Source organism: Cryptomeria japonica, chromosome 1, assembly GCF_030272615.1.
Source record: "Cryptomeria japonica chromosome 1, Sugi_1.0, whole genome shotgun sequence".
Classification (NCBI taxonomy): Eukaryota; Viridiplantae; Streptophyta; class Pinopsida; order Cupressales; family Cupressaceae; genus Cryptomeria; species Cryptomeria japonica.
The window spans coordinates 638,533,183-638,546,026 of record NC_081405.1 but is presented as its reverse complement, the minus strand read 5'-3'; the positions used below and the strand labels follow the sequence as shown (position 1 = coordinate 638,546,026).

Here is a 12,844-nt window from a genome sequence, read left to right as displayed (position 1 = left end):
CAAACCGAGTACAAGCAACTGTTGGACGATGGTCTGGGGCAATTCCATCATCTAGTGATCGATAATCTGTTGCCTTCTGTTCAGCAGCTAGAAGACGATCCACCTAACACAAACACAGAATTTTTGAGATTCACCAATTTACTCTGCTTCCAAAAAAGAATTGTTTGTAAATGCAGTTAAAAAAAACATTTTTGCAATGATGTTAAAGTCTATTGCAAGAACCAAGCCTAGAGCAATGTCTAAGGCTTGGAATAGGGTGAAAGTATGGAAAGGAACATCCAAAAGAAAGAAATAGAACTTAAGCATTACTAACTTATAATCATTAGATGTAAAATAATAAGATGATGCCCCTATAGCAGCACCTAACCCTAAGGCTCCCTTCTGTATCTATTGTATTTAATGGTGTTCGTATAGGTTCGCCATATGTGAAGGTGATAGGGGTATCATTTGCTATGGTTGTGTCTGGGACTCTCATGCTAATACTTTTCTCACCTGGTTGCCATCATGCTCATCCCCCTGAGATCTGTTTGGCTTCAACGGGAGGGCATGATACTCCTATGTTATTTGCAAAGGTTTCTTCCCCAAAGGACACGGGTATTGCTATGAAAATTTCTAATGTTGGAACCTCTGCTGAGCAAAGAGGGTCTTGTTGGGTTGTGGTCGGTAGCAGACATTGTGGCAACCAACATCATTTTGCATGACTCCACCATAAACAAAAAGAATTCAGCTGAGTAAACTGTAATTGCATAAACCAAAACAGCAAATAAGACAATGTCAGGTGGTATGGTCACAAGCATGGCAACAGTAGAGAGATCATTCAGTTGCCAAGATAGAAGGTGTATCCCTTGCTCATGGAAGGGTCTCTAAGGGCAGAGGTGAAGCCTTTATTCTATTCAAACTCTACTTTGTCCAAAATATGCCAACCAATCACACTCTGCCAAGGGATTGGTCTGAAGGGTGTGCTAAGTTAGAAGCATTACCACATTTAGACTCATCTTGGACTCCTTGAGGCATAATTGGAGGGTAGTAGTAATGCAGAATTCTTTACATATTGAATTTTTTTTTCATCCTTTTCTTTTAGCTATTTACACTAAATTCAGACCTAGAAAAGGTATTGTTGGAATGTTTAAGTGCCTTCCATCTATATATAAAATATTCCTCTCTTTGTTATGGGTTCTAACTTCTAACCAACATGACAGCAGAGAGATTTAGATTCTCTTGAGGACCTTGAGTTTAAAAGCATTGCATCACACGTATCACTGTGACACAAATCTCAGATAGAGATTCCCTTAATTTGAGAGCAGCCATCAAGATGTTTTTGTTTGAAGGCAGAGCTTGACATTGGAATAATGAGGATGATGTGCACCTTCACACATGGTATTGTTGACGTGTTTTTTATGACGGCGTCCAACACAAAATAAAGTTGCCCAACGGTCACTTCACTCTCTCTTGATCAAAGTACGATTGCATGCTGATATAGTAGGAGAAGCAGACAACCGACTCCAAGGTTCCTTTTATGCTGCGGATGTGACTCAGTTGGCCGATGTGATTGCTGGTAATCCAAGGGGCCTTACGTATGTTGAAGAAATCTATGCAAACTCGAGAATTTATTGACACGGATGATTTGCAATGAAGCTCTAAGTTTTAGATTTTCGGATTATGAAATATGCAGAAAGTAAATAGGAATAGGGTAGAGGGAAACTAAACTAAAGGTAATCTAATCCTAGGAACAAGGAGACGGGATAACTTGTGCAAAATCCAACCGTGCTTCGCTTCGCCAGCAAAGCACAACTTACACGAAGGCAGTGCAATCTTCAGGGGGAGTGCTAAGGATTTTCAAATCGTCAAAAGAAACCATCAGATGGAACAATCTCTTCTAACAATTGAAGTTGAACATACACATATGACGAGGCTCAGACTAACTTTGCACGGTATGCAACAATCAGCTGCACACCAAAAGTATGAGCGCGAATTTGGCAGCAAGCGATCCTATCAAATCCAGTTCATCTAATTGCATGAAAACAAATCTAATCTATGAAGAGAACGAGACCATGCGAGTTCCAAAACAACACAAGAACACACCAACAATTGAACAATGTATTAAGTGTTTGCTTCAAAACTCTTAGCAACAATCTTTGACGATAGTCTCTCCTCATTACAAATGAGGGGGTCACCCCCTTATATAGGCCTCAAAGCCCAAATTACATGCAAAACCCTAATTAGGGTTTGCCCAAAAGATTCTCCACACATGATGCAACAAGGTGGGAATCTGCATTAAATAACCCATTATGCCCACTTACAATAAATTTAAAAGGGCCTAAAATAGTGCCCATGATGATGATCATGCCCGGAATATAACTAATGTCGTCATAAATGCCCATCACTCTCCAAGCGATGGCGGCATGCAAGAAGAATCCTCTCATAAAACCATTATGAGAGGAAGACATGCAAGAAGATTCCCTTATCCTGTGGTGGCATGCGTTGACCGGTCCCGCACCTAGTCAATGTTCCCTTCAGCCATAAATACGCCATCATGGTTCAGTCAAAAGGCTTTCGTCCAAAAACGGACGACCATTATCTCGCTCATTAACGGCGTAAGTAATGAACCTACCGACAACGGCTTCCAATTCTCCGATGGAGACACTTGGCACATTCTCGATGTTGAATTCCATCAAGGCAATCTCCTCTTCGCTTCTGGAAAAGAAACCTTCCCAATCTACCATGGCCTCTTGTGTTTTCTTCATCATACCGGAGAATGAAGAAACATTTGCAAAATGTTCCTTGGGAAACGAACCGACAAAGAAGAAATCATGTAACAGGGATTTCAAGGAATTCACTGTTATTCCCCCATCGCTGAGTTTCCTTGAAAATAAAGCTTCCATGGCATTGAGGATTTTTTCCTGTATCGCTCTGATGGATTCCTTCAAGGTGACGGAATCAATGCTGAATTTATCAAGGGTGTTCTTCCCTGAACAGATGGCGTAGAACCATCGGGGAAAGTCGTAGGCTTCATTCTCCTCGATTAGTTTCTCGTCTACCAGTGTTTGCCTTGGAGTCCTCATCAGAGCCCTGAGTCGGGAAATGGTTAAGTCTTGGTAGACATCAACATCTTCCCATAGTCCTTCCGCAGTTTCCAACCTACTTCGGAGGGCCATGAACCTTGAATGGAGCTGAGCTAGATCTTCTACAAATTTCCCTGCCTCAGCATAAACATCCTCTACCCATTCTCGGGAATTCTGTGCCATTGCCTTTGTAAGTTCCGCATCTTCGATTACTTCCTTGGGAAGGAAGGGAGGGGGAGTGGATGAAGGACCTGCTTCCTTGAGGGGTTTCTTGAAACTCCTGACATACTCGCATAGAAGTCCGTTTTCCTCCTTCAGCCGCTTACACTTTGCTTTTGACTTCAGCAATTTCTCCTTCATGGCAAAGGAAGAATCGTCGAAATCTCCCATTACTTGACCGGTGGAAGCATGGCCAAGATCCACCTGTCTGATGACGTAATCTTCCTGCCTGATCACACTCGTATCCTTATCCACCGCAGGTTCAGCAATGTGCAAGGTCCGGGCTCCGGATTCTTCCCTGACTACCTTGGAAAACTTCCGAGGGGCCTTTCTTTCCGGTGGCTGATCCATCCTTTTTAATAATTCTTCTAATTCCTGAGCAAGATTGGGCTCCCCTCCTGCTTCATTTCCCAATCTACCTACCAACCAATCCGGTGCGGGGATGGAATGGCTGTAATTCTCTGCATGCTCCCGTTCTTGAGATTCCTCTTCCATTTCGCCAAGGATAGTCTCTATGAAATTATCCTGGCGAACTTCTTCCAAGTGCGGGGAAACCTCTTGCCTCTGACTTCTTGGCTGATGACGGCCCTGTGAAGCATTGATGCTGAGTATATCAGGTGCTGGAACATTTCCTGGAAGTGGGTCTGCGGGATGTGGGAACATTTCTACTTCTTGTACGCTCGCGGAGCTGACTGGTGAATGTTCCCTTCATGTCCTCGTTCTCTTTTGTGGAGGCTCTTCCTGCTGGGCTTCCTGCTGAACCTTGCGCGGGATTTCATGTTGGGCATCCTTCGTCTTTGTTATCCTTGGCCTCTTCGGGGCACTTTTTCCTTTGTCTATCCGGGCCTCTCTTCCTGCCTCACCAGTCTTCAGTTGCCTCGCTGTGAGAATCCAGATTTCCCATCAGCTAGTATGTCAGAGGGACATGGTTTTCAACCAACTTTCTTGTCTGCCTGTCAATCCAGTGCTTAGTGAATTTTAGCACTGGCCTAGCCAAAATGTTCAAATCATCTACCTCAGGCTCCGACCAATCTGGGAACAGGATAGGTTGATCTTTCATCCTCTCGAATTCGGGTTGCATCAAATCTGAGTCTTCCTTCACCTGGTCTGGCACCTGATGGATCTCACTTATTCTGATGGTGTCGAGGGGTAGTCTGGAGTGCATTCTTCTCCGGACCTCAAAGTCATCCTCGGCATTGGCCCAGTAATCCTCCAAGTGAAATCTATGTATGAATTTGACACCGGCAACCTTCCTGATCTGGCTGTAAGGATCATATTGGGCCCTGGAAGTGTAAAATGGTCGTCGGTAGAATGCCAACTCGCTTGCTGCACTTTCAGCGGCCTCCAATCCTGGGCATATCTCCATGAAATCCCCCAAGACAACTGGAAATTCAATAGATTGCTTCTTCTCCTTCTTTTGCAGCTGATCGTAGGAAGTCAATTGCCTCATGAGCTTGAGCAATATAAGCTTATCTGACGGATATCTAGGCAATTTGTAAGATTGGAAGGAGAAACCCTGTGTCCTGATGTAGGTGAACTTGGGGAACTGCAGGAATGAGGTGCCATACTTCTGGACCAAAGCACTTGCTTGCGGAGACAACCTCAGGTGCAACTTATTTTGTATAAGTCGTGTCAAGCACATGGTGAAGGTGTCATTCGCCAACTTGTAAGAATTCACGTTGTGGAGATGTAGCTGAGGATAACATTCATGCACCTTTAGCTGAGCTGGCCCGCAGCCCATGATTCCTCTTGCTGGCAGCCCATCGAATCCACCCCTTCATGCCAGCATATAGAATAGGTAGGAACTCATGAAAAAGGACTGAGACTTTTTCTCCTGCAGGTTCTTCAATTGTTCATGCAAGTAGTCGCTGATCAATCTAGCCCAGTCAATCAATGTATTAGAATTCATGATCTCGCCAATGTAGAAGAACATCCAAGACTCGAAGTTCACTGTGTGTGAGCATCCCATTACTCTGCTCAGCATTTTTATCATGTCCACATATTCCTGCTTGAACTCGTAGATTGTGAGAGTTTTGGGCATCTTGGAAATGTGTACTCTAGGTTTCAGCAACCATTGCTTGTTGATCAAATCAGCACACCTAGTGGGGCTTGCTTCATAGACTACTTGGGCTCCGCTGCTGGTCCTGTATGTCATGGAGTAATTCTAAGGGATTCCGAAGGCTTCACCAATCGCCTCTGGAGTCAATGTTGCCAGTAACTTGCCGTCTGGCATTGAGATCGTCTTCCGCTCCAGATTGTAACGTGCTACACATTCCAAGACTAGATCTGGGCATTGAATGGCGAGAGGAAAGCCAGCTGCTGCAACTATTCCGCTTCTCACAATCTTGACAGCTGTCGGAGATGGATTGTGTCCTGCAGTTCCGAACATTCTTATCTTGAATGCAGCCCAGTTGAACGTGCCGAAGTTTATCACTGATCTCTTCCCATCTTGAATTCAACCGAGAATGGGGAAGAAAACCCTTCGTCTCTGCTTTGATCATTGCTTGCCTAGAGATAGTAGCTGTCCTGCTAGGTTCCGCCATCCTGGGAATATTTCAAAATGATGAAATAGAGACTAAGTATAAAAAACTTTTCACTTCTTCACTCTTCCTTTCCCGAATCTCACACGTGAAAAATGAAATGTTTTTTCCAACTTATATAAAATTCTCAAGAGGCATCAAATTAGTAATTGTATTTATGGCGTGTCATACTTTCCTTAACCACCACGACATGCAAGGCAATTTCCCATGCGTGTGAGTTCAAACTTAGAACCTTCCTTAAATGCTCCCAGTCATGTGTCATACTTGGAAGATTCCTCCTACCAACTCGTAGATTCCATACTTTCCAATTTTGGAGGGAGATTGCAGGATTTTTCTCGGGATTTGCTCAATTCCACTCCGACTTGTCATCTCGTGCTGTCGAAGGAACTTTTCCGGTTTTTCTCCATATCCCTATTTTTTAGGGATCTTCCTAAATTTTAGGAGTCAGGTTCATTGGATGGGGAATTTCGTCCTGATTCGGAATCTATAAAAATTTCTATATTTGGCCGGGATCTGATGTCTAAAAATAGCATATTTGAAAATTCGCCCGAGCGGAATTTCTGCTTTTTATTTCTCCTTGACTTCTTGGATTCTGTGCCTTAGGCAAAATTTCAATTTTTCTGTTTGGGTGAAATTTTACCATGCCGAGGATTCATGAATTTTCCACTTGTGAATGCCTTCATGGATTCAGCGCCCCAGATCAGACCTGGGCGCACTTTGGCTCTATCCATGGAGAGGCGATAAATTGTACTTATGAATGCTTTCTTGATTTCAACACCCCAGGCCTGACCTAGGTGCATTTTTGCCATGTCCATGGAGAGGCAGAAAATTGCACTTGTGAATGCCTCCTTGGTTTCAGCGCCCCAAGCCTGACCTGGGCACATTTTTGCTCTGTCCATGGAGAGGCGGAAAATTGCTTTGGTGAATGCCTCCTTGGTTTTAGCGCCCCAGGCCTGACCTGGGCGCATTTTCACCCTATCCATGGAGAGGCGGAAAATTGTGCTTGTGAATGACTTCTTGATTTCAGCGCCCCAGGCCTGACCTGGACGCATTTTTGCCATGTCCATGGAGAGGCGGAATTTCCTGCTTGTGAATGACTTCCAGACTAAGAATATTTTGACCTTCCACTTCAGGGATGATTCTTCAGATGTAGCCATTTTAGACCCTTGCCTGTCTGCTTTCAACTTTCCAGATTTAGAAGTGATTGTGCATGTTGACTCTCCGCTGTCTGCTAGCCTGATCTTGCCACAAATAGACTTTCCCGAAATAGAAACTTTCCAAAATGTCAGAGTTAGAGCCCAAGACTGGGCGCAAGATGACTTACTAAAAATAGAAATTTACTAAAAATAGTAAGTTTGATTTTTGGCAAAATGGTGACATTCTGGGACTCGGAAAAATCCCTAAAAAATAGGGACTTTCCAAAAATAGAAAGTTACTCCGTTTGGGCTCAAATTTTGCTGGGAGGTCCCCTGAAGGGTCCCGACTCCAGTCGTATGCTTAGTTTTTTCGAAACCCTAACAGGAACCCCTAAAATCTAGGACAGAAGGCAAAACCCTAGAAAAAGGACAGAACAGGCCCTAGACCTCACAGAATTTGTTTGACAGAGAAGCAGATTAACCCCAACTAGCTCCCAAACACCCGTAACGCGGAGAGATTGAAGAGATTGCCACTAACCCACACAAAACGAAAGCCAAACGACCAAAAGGGCCTAAAAGCAAAGGGGGGTCCCTATCCGGGATGGGGTGATGTGTGATTAGGTCACAACAGGTATGAACTTCTTTGGTCAGGTGTAACAAGATTTGCTACCCATGCACAGAAGATGAACTTGAAATGAATGTTTGTTAACTCAGTGGATTAAGTCTAGCTTTGCTTGTCATTTGGATGGCAGGATTGTTGCTACATTCTTTCTTGTGAGAGTTTTTGGTCAGATATACAGCAGATTGCTCAAATTTTGGAATTTCAAAACTTTGACTTTGGAGACCAAATGATGGGAAAAGACCCCATGGAATGTTTCTATGGCCATGGGTACAGGCAAGGAGGCTATCAAAACTAGGATGCAAAATGACAAGGAAAAGCACATGCCAATATGGGAGATTGTTAAAGACAAATGCATTGCTACCTACATGCCACTGGATATTATCTCAATCCAATGTTGTTTTGCATTGAACTCTTTAGAGATGATACAAAGGTGACAAGAGGCCTCATCAAATGCATCAAGAGATTTTTCCCTAATCTAAAAGTTAAAAAGATAACTACTGCCAAGTTTACTCCCATACCAGCTGTCATGTCCCCTTTTTGAATAGGATTTAATAATAATAATAATAATAATAATAATAATAATAATAATAAAAGTATATATATGAATCAAGAAAGAAAGAATGGAGCATATGAATCAAGGAAATATTAATGAAAGAGGAAAGGAATGGTAAGTAAATAAGAAAGTGACTATTTCAAAGGGCAGAAATTATGAAAGGTTGTACTCTTTCAAAGGGTGGTAGTTATGAAAGGTTGTGACTCTTACAAAGGGCAGATATGATGAAGATGTGTGACTTCTCCCTTACACTAGAAGACATAAAGGGAAGAAGGTTTCATTTGAGGAGGATGTCTGAGGGAGATCAATTTGGAAAATAATTTATTATTCTCAAAAGGCAGAAATCAAGGGTCATGACTCAATTCTTGGAAGGTGGTGACTCTTTCACCAATGAAGTATAATGGAGAAATGAAAGATCCCAAATGGATCCTTTTGCTGTTGCCGCTGTAAATTCTTAATTAAACATACTATATTTTTGTAATTTTCCGTTGATCTTATAGTATAGACAGAAGTTGCAGAAAGGGATTGTTTATTTTTCGGTTTTGATGTTATAAATAAAGTAATTGATAAATAACAACAACTATGAAATAAAACAGTAAACAATGTTCATATGTAAGAACACTTAAGCAATCTGAAAATACTGCAAATCATACTAGGCAAATAACCTAGTTTTGTATTCAGCAAGAATCCATACATTTATTTGGAGTTGTTCTCAATTTGGATTGATGCCAGATGGAGGAATATTACTGGCAACGAACAAGGAAGACCAAATAAGTTGAATACAAACCTTCAAGCCAACATAAAAACAAGGCATGGTTGCAAAGGAGGCGTGGAAGCTGCTGCAAATCACATGCCAGCTGAAATAGACTAGCCGCCCTATTGAAACCCCCAATATGCACGCTGAATCTTCAGGACAAGAAGATGTGTCTTCTACCTCTGACAATCTCTGTGCAATCCTGGATAAATCCACTGTCAACTCCTGCTCAGGGCTACGTCCCAGCAAGCTCAAACCTGGGGTTTGCGTCCCAGACCAAAAATCACTCTTCCAAAGCAATTCCCAAATTCGCAAGTTTCAAAATGATCAAAGATGCTATCAATTAGGTTTTCATCTCCTTATAACTCCTTTCCCTTTGCAAATCGAACCCTAAAGAATAATAAAGCTTGCGCTTTATAATTAAAGTGACACTTTCCCAATTATGGCATCAAACTATAGAAAAATATCACTTTATTGCGAAGCATCCAAAAAGACTCCGGGAGGTGAGAATCATGTAGCAAAGTTCAAGACCTTTCCAACGAGCTATAACACATAGGCATATCAAACCAGATGAAGCCAAAAACCCCTTATTACTCCAAAATGGCTATATACATAGCCTTATTTTAATTTATTTAATCGCTAAATTAGGAAATATTTAAATATATTAAAATATTTCCATAGATCCAATAATAGCCCAAAATAACCAACCAAACATGAATCTGACTTTGTCACCTGTCTGTGACTGGTGCCAAACAGATGGGCCAACTGGCAGTCCCATCCCTAAAATCTAGGGATGCTCCTAGAAATTAGAAAACACACCCAATCTTCCTGAAACTGAAACCATGGTATGGTCCGTGGAACCTCAAATATGGAAACTGCCACAACCTCCTAAAAAGTAGGGAATCTCCCTAAAATCAAGGAACTGCTCCCAACGGCCCACAAATTGCCTAAAACACCAACTCCGGATATTGAATACCCTATGTGAGTCTCTATCCACCACTGCCAGCCTACGAGATCCAAATAATAGACCATCCCACTACTCTTCTCCTGTCACCTAGAAAGGGGACATTACAAGAAATCATTCCAAGCATTCAAGGAGCACTTACCAATCATCACTCAACAATAAATCAAATCAGCACTCATTCAATCGTCACTCATGAATCTGTCAAAGCAATCATCAAATATCAAATCAAGCAAACAATCAATCAACAAATCATCACCATAAATTATCATTTCATTCAATCACCAAAAAAAGAAAGCAGCAAAGATTAATCAATTCTTCCATCAATTCAAACAGTGTTAGACCAATCATTCAAACACCCACTATTCAAGCCTCAACCATTCTAGCATCAAATCATTCAAATATCAATCATTCAACAACAATCCATCAAGGAATGGAAGTCATCAATTTGGAATAAAAACTGATTGCAGCAAATAATAATATTCAGAAATATAATTGTAGCAGCCATTTGAGAATACATTTATTATTTCATCAAGATGCATTTAATTGGAAAAAGTCGAGCAAAGTCCTTGAGAAATAATGTCTTGGATTTGTGAAGTATCTTGCAAATAGAAAGGACGACCAGCCTTTATGCTCTTGTGCTAGATCAAGGAGGATGGCCAGCCTCCAAGGTTGACTATGTTTACATGTAGCTAGGTCAGATCCTTAGCGAGGCCCGACCTAGTCTTGGAATTGCTAATTGGCCTTTCGGCCTTAGCAATTCTCCATAAAATGCGCAGCTTATATGTTTAATATAAAGGTATTTGTCTGGCCCTAAATAAGTAACTTGTAATTAAATAGGACTGACCCTATTCTTGGCATCAAATCGGTAAGGTCGACTTGAGGTCTTTTAGGTAGCCTTACCTAATATATATTCAATTGTCTTGTAGTCTTTCAAATACAATGAACATATGCAATTCGCAGTAAGCGAACTTGTTCTTGGGGGTGACGATAAGACTTTATCATCTATGGTTGGGAAGGCAACAATCTGATGTTTGCCTGCGATGAACAAGCACAGCCCGGAAAGTCAACATGGTATTAGAGCTACGGCTTTCCTAAATTGCAGATATAGTCGGATGCAGCCTGAGTGAGTTGCAGTTGCAGTGTGACAATCTCAATGGTCGCTTGGCAATCACAGTATAGTCAAGGGTAAATCACATTTCGAGTTTAGTGATCACAGTAGCAAGGTACTCACAGTCGCTGTGTTCACGGAGGATTGCACTTGCATTATCCGCATGGTGGTCGTGGCTTCGCAGCCCCGTGTTTGTTGCAGAGTATACACGGAGATTGCAGAAGGTAGTGATCGCAGGTTACTCACAGTGATCTCATTGATCGTAGGGTGTATCCGTGTATGATCACAGGGGTATGTCCGCAATATTTGCCTCGTCATAGTCACTTAGAATTGGAAGGATGGTCGCTGCCGCAGTGCTCGCCGAGAGCCATATTCACGGTGTTTGTATGCACAAGAGCCCCGAAAGGAGTTCATTGTATTCGCATTTGAATGGGTCACAATATAAGAAATTGGCAATCGCAGAATATGATCACAGTGCGTGGTCGACATTCTTGATCGTTTGTCGATTACAGTGAAAGCGTTTGATGGCTTGGCATGTTGATGCCACCAAGATGGAGATAGACGATGAGCAATGGCGAGGGCCGAAGGCCACGTAGCCATCTTTGCTAGATACTTCAGTATGGCTAGAAGCTCCGATACTGAGCCAGAACGTTGGTAGAAGACCAACCTAGAAAGAGATAAGTATTCATATGGTTGAATAAATTTTGTTGTCATTAAATCATGTATGATTTCAGTATTGACATTTCAGCTTCATATTTATAGGTAATTCTCAAGGTCAAAGCATGTGGAGACTCATTCAAGATATGGAACAAAGAGGTGCCATACAGTTGAAATACATCAGCACAGATTAGCAGGTTGCAGATGTTCTCACCAAGCCTCTTGCTAGAGTGAAGTTTGAATATTTCAGAGATATTCTTGGTGTTGTGGAAAACACAGCTTTGGTTGAGAGGGAGTATCAACCCCAGTGATACATTTAGTTGTATCTTCCACCCTCTGCGAGCAATGCAAGGTGGTGTTGTATCCTTCTCTAAAGAGAAGATTGAGGTGAAAATCCTTTTCCACCCTCTGTGGGCAATGCAAGGTGGAGCCATCCTCTGCGGGCAATGCAAGATGGTAGTTATCCTTCTCAGGGAGAAGGTTGAAAGATCTCTTCCACCCTCTGCGGACAATGCAAGGTGGGGCCATCCTCTGCGGGCAATGCAAGATGGTAGTTATCCTTCTCAAGGAGAAGGTTGAAAGATCTCTTCCACCCTCTGTGGACAATGCAAGGTGTATCCATCCTGTGTGGGCAATGCAAGATGGATATCATGGAAGTCCATGATGTGTATTTATATATTTGTATGTATACTCACTTTTGCAGGTGTGCATAGTAAGATTTTGGATCCATCCTCTGCAGGCAATGCAAGATGGATAGCATGGAAGAAATCCATGATGTATTTTTCTGATTCAGGTATGCTTGATGAATATCATAGATGTGGATTACAAGATGCATATCATTTCATGATGTAGAACGTCATTTGGTTTTCATGGGAGCAGCCATGATGTGACTTGCTTATTTGGAAGTATCCTCCCTAGCTAAGAGGGAGTGTTGACATGTTGCTAGGTCGGATCCCGTCGGATCCCTAGCGAGAGCCGACCTAGTCTTGGAATTGCTAATTGGCCTTTCGGCCTTAGCAATTCTCCATAAAATGCCCAACTTATATGTTTAATATAAAGGTATTGGTCCAGCCCTAAATAAGTAACTTGTAATTAAATAGGACTGACCCTATTCTTGGCGTCAAATCAGTAAGGCCGACTTGAGGTCTTTTAGGTAGCCTTACCTCATATATATTCAATTGTCTTGTAGTCTTTCAAATACAATGAACATATGCAATTCGCAGTAAGCG

At 42.1% G+C, this 12,844-nt stretch overlaps 1 protein-coding gene across 3 annotated transcripts in view; it reads right to left on the bottom strand.

Moving 5' to 3' along the window:
* The window catches only part of LOC131042458 (exocyst complex component SEC10b), a 180,794-nt gene that overhangs the window by 31,669 nt on the left and 136,281 nt on the right, over positions 1 to 12,844 (bottom strand). For all 3 annotated transcript variants that reach the window (XM_059220492.1, XM_057975736.2, XM_057975738.2), the window contains one exon: positions 6 to 103. In XM_059220492.1, coding sequence (XP_059076475.1) covers positions 6 to 103 — 98 coding nt within the window. The remainder of the gene's footprint in view (positions 1 to 5; positions 104 to 12,844) is intronic.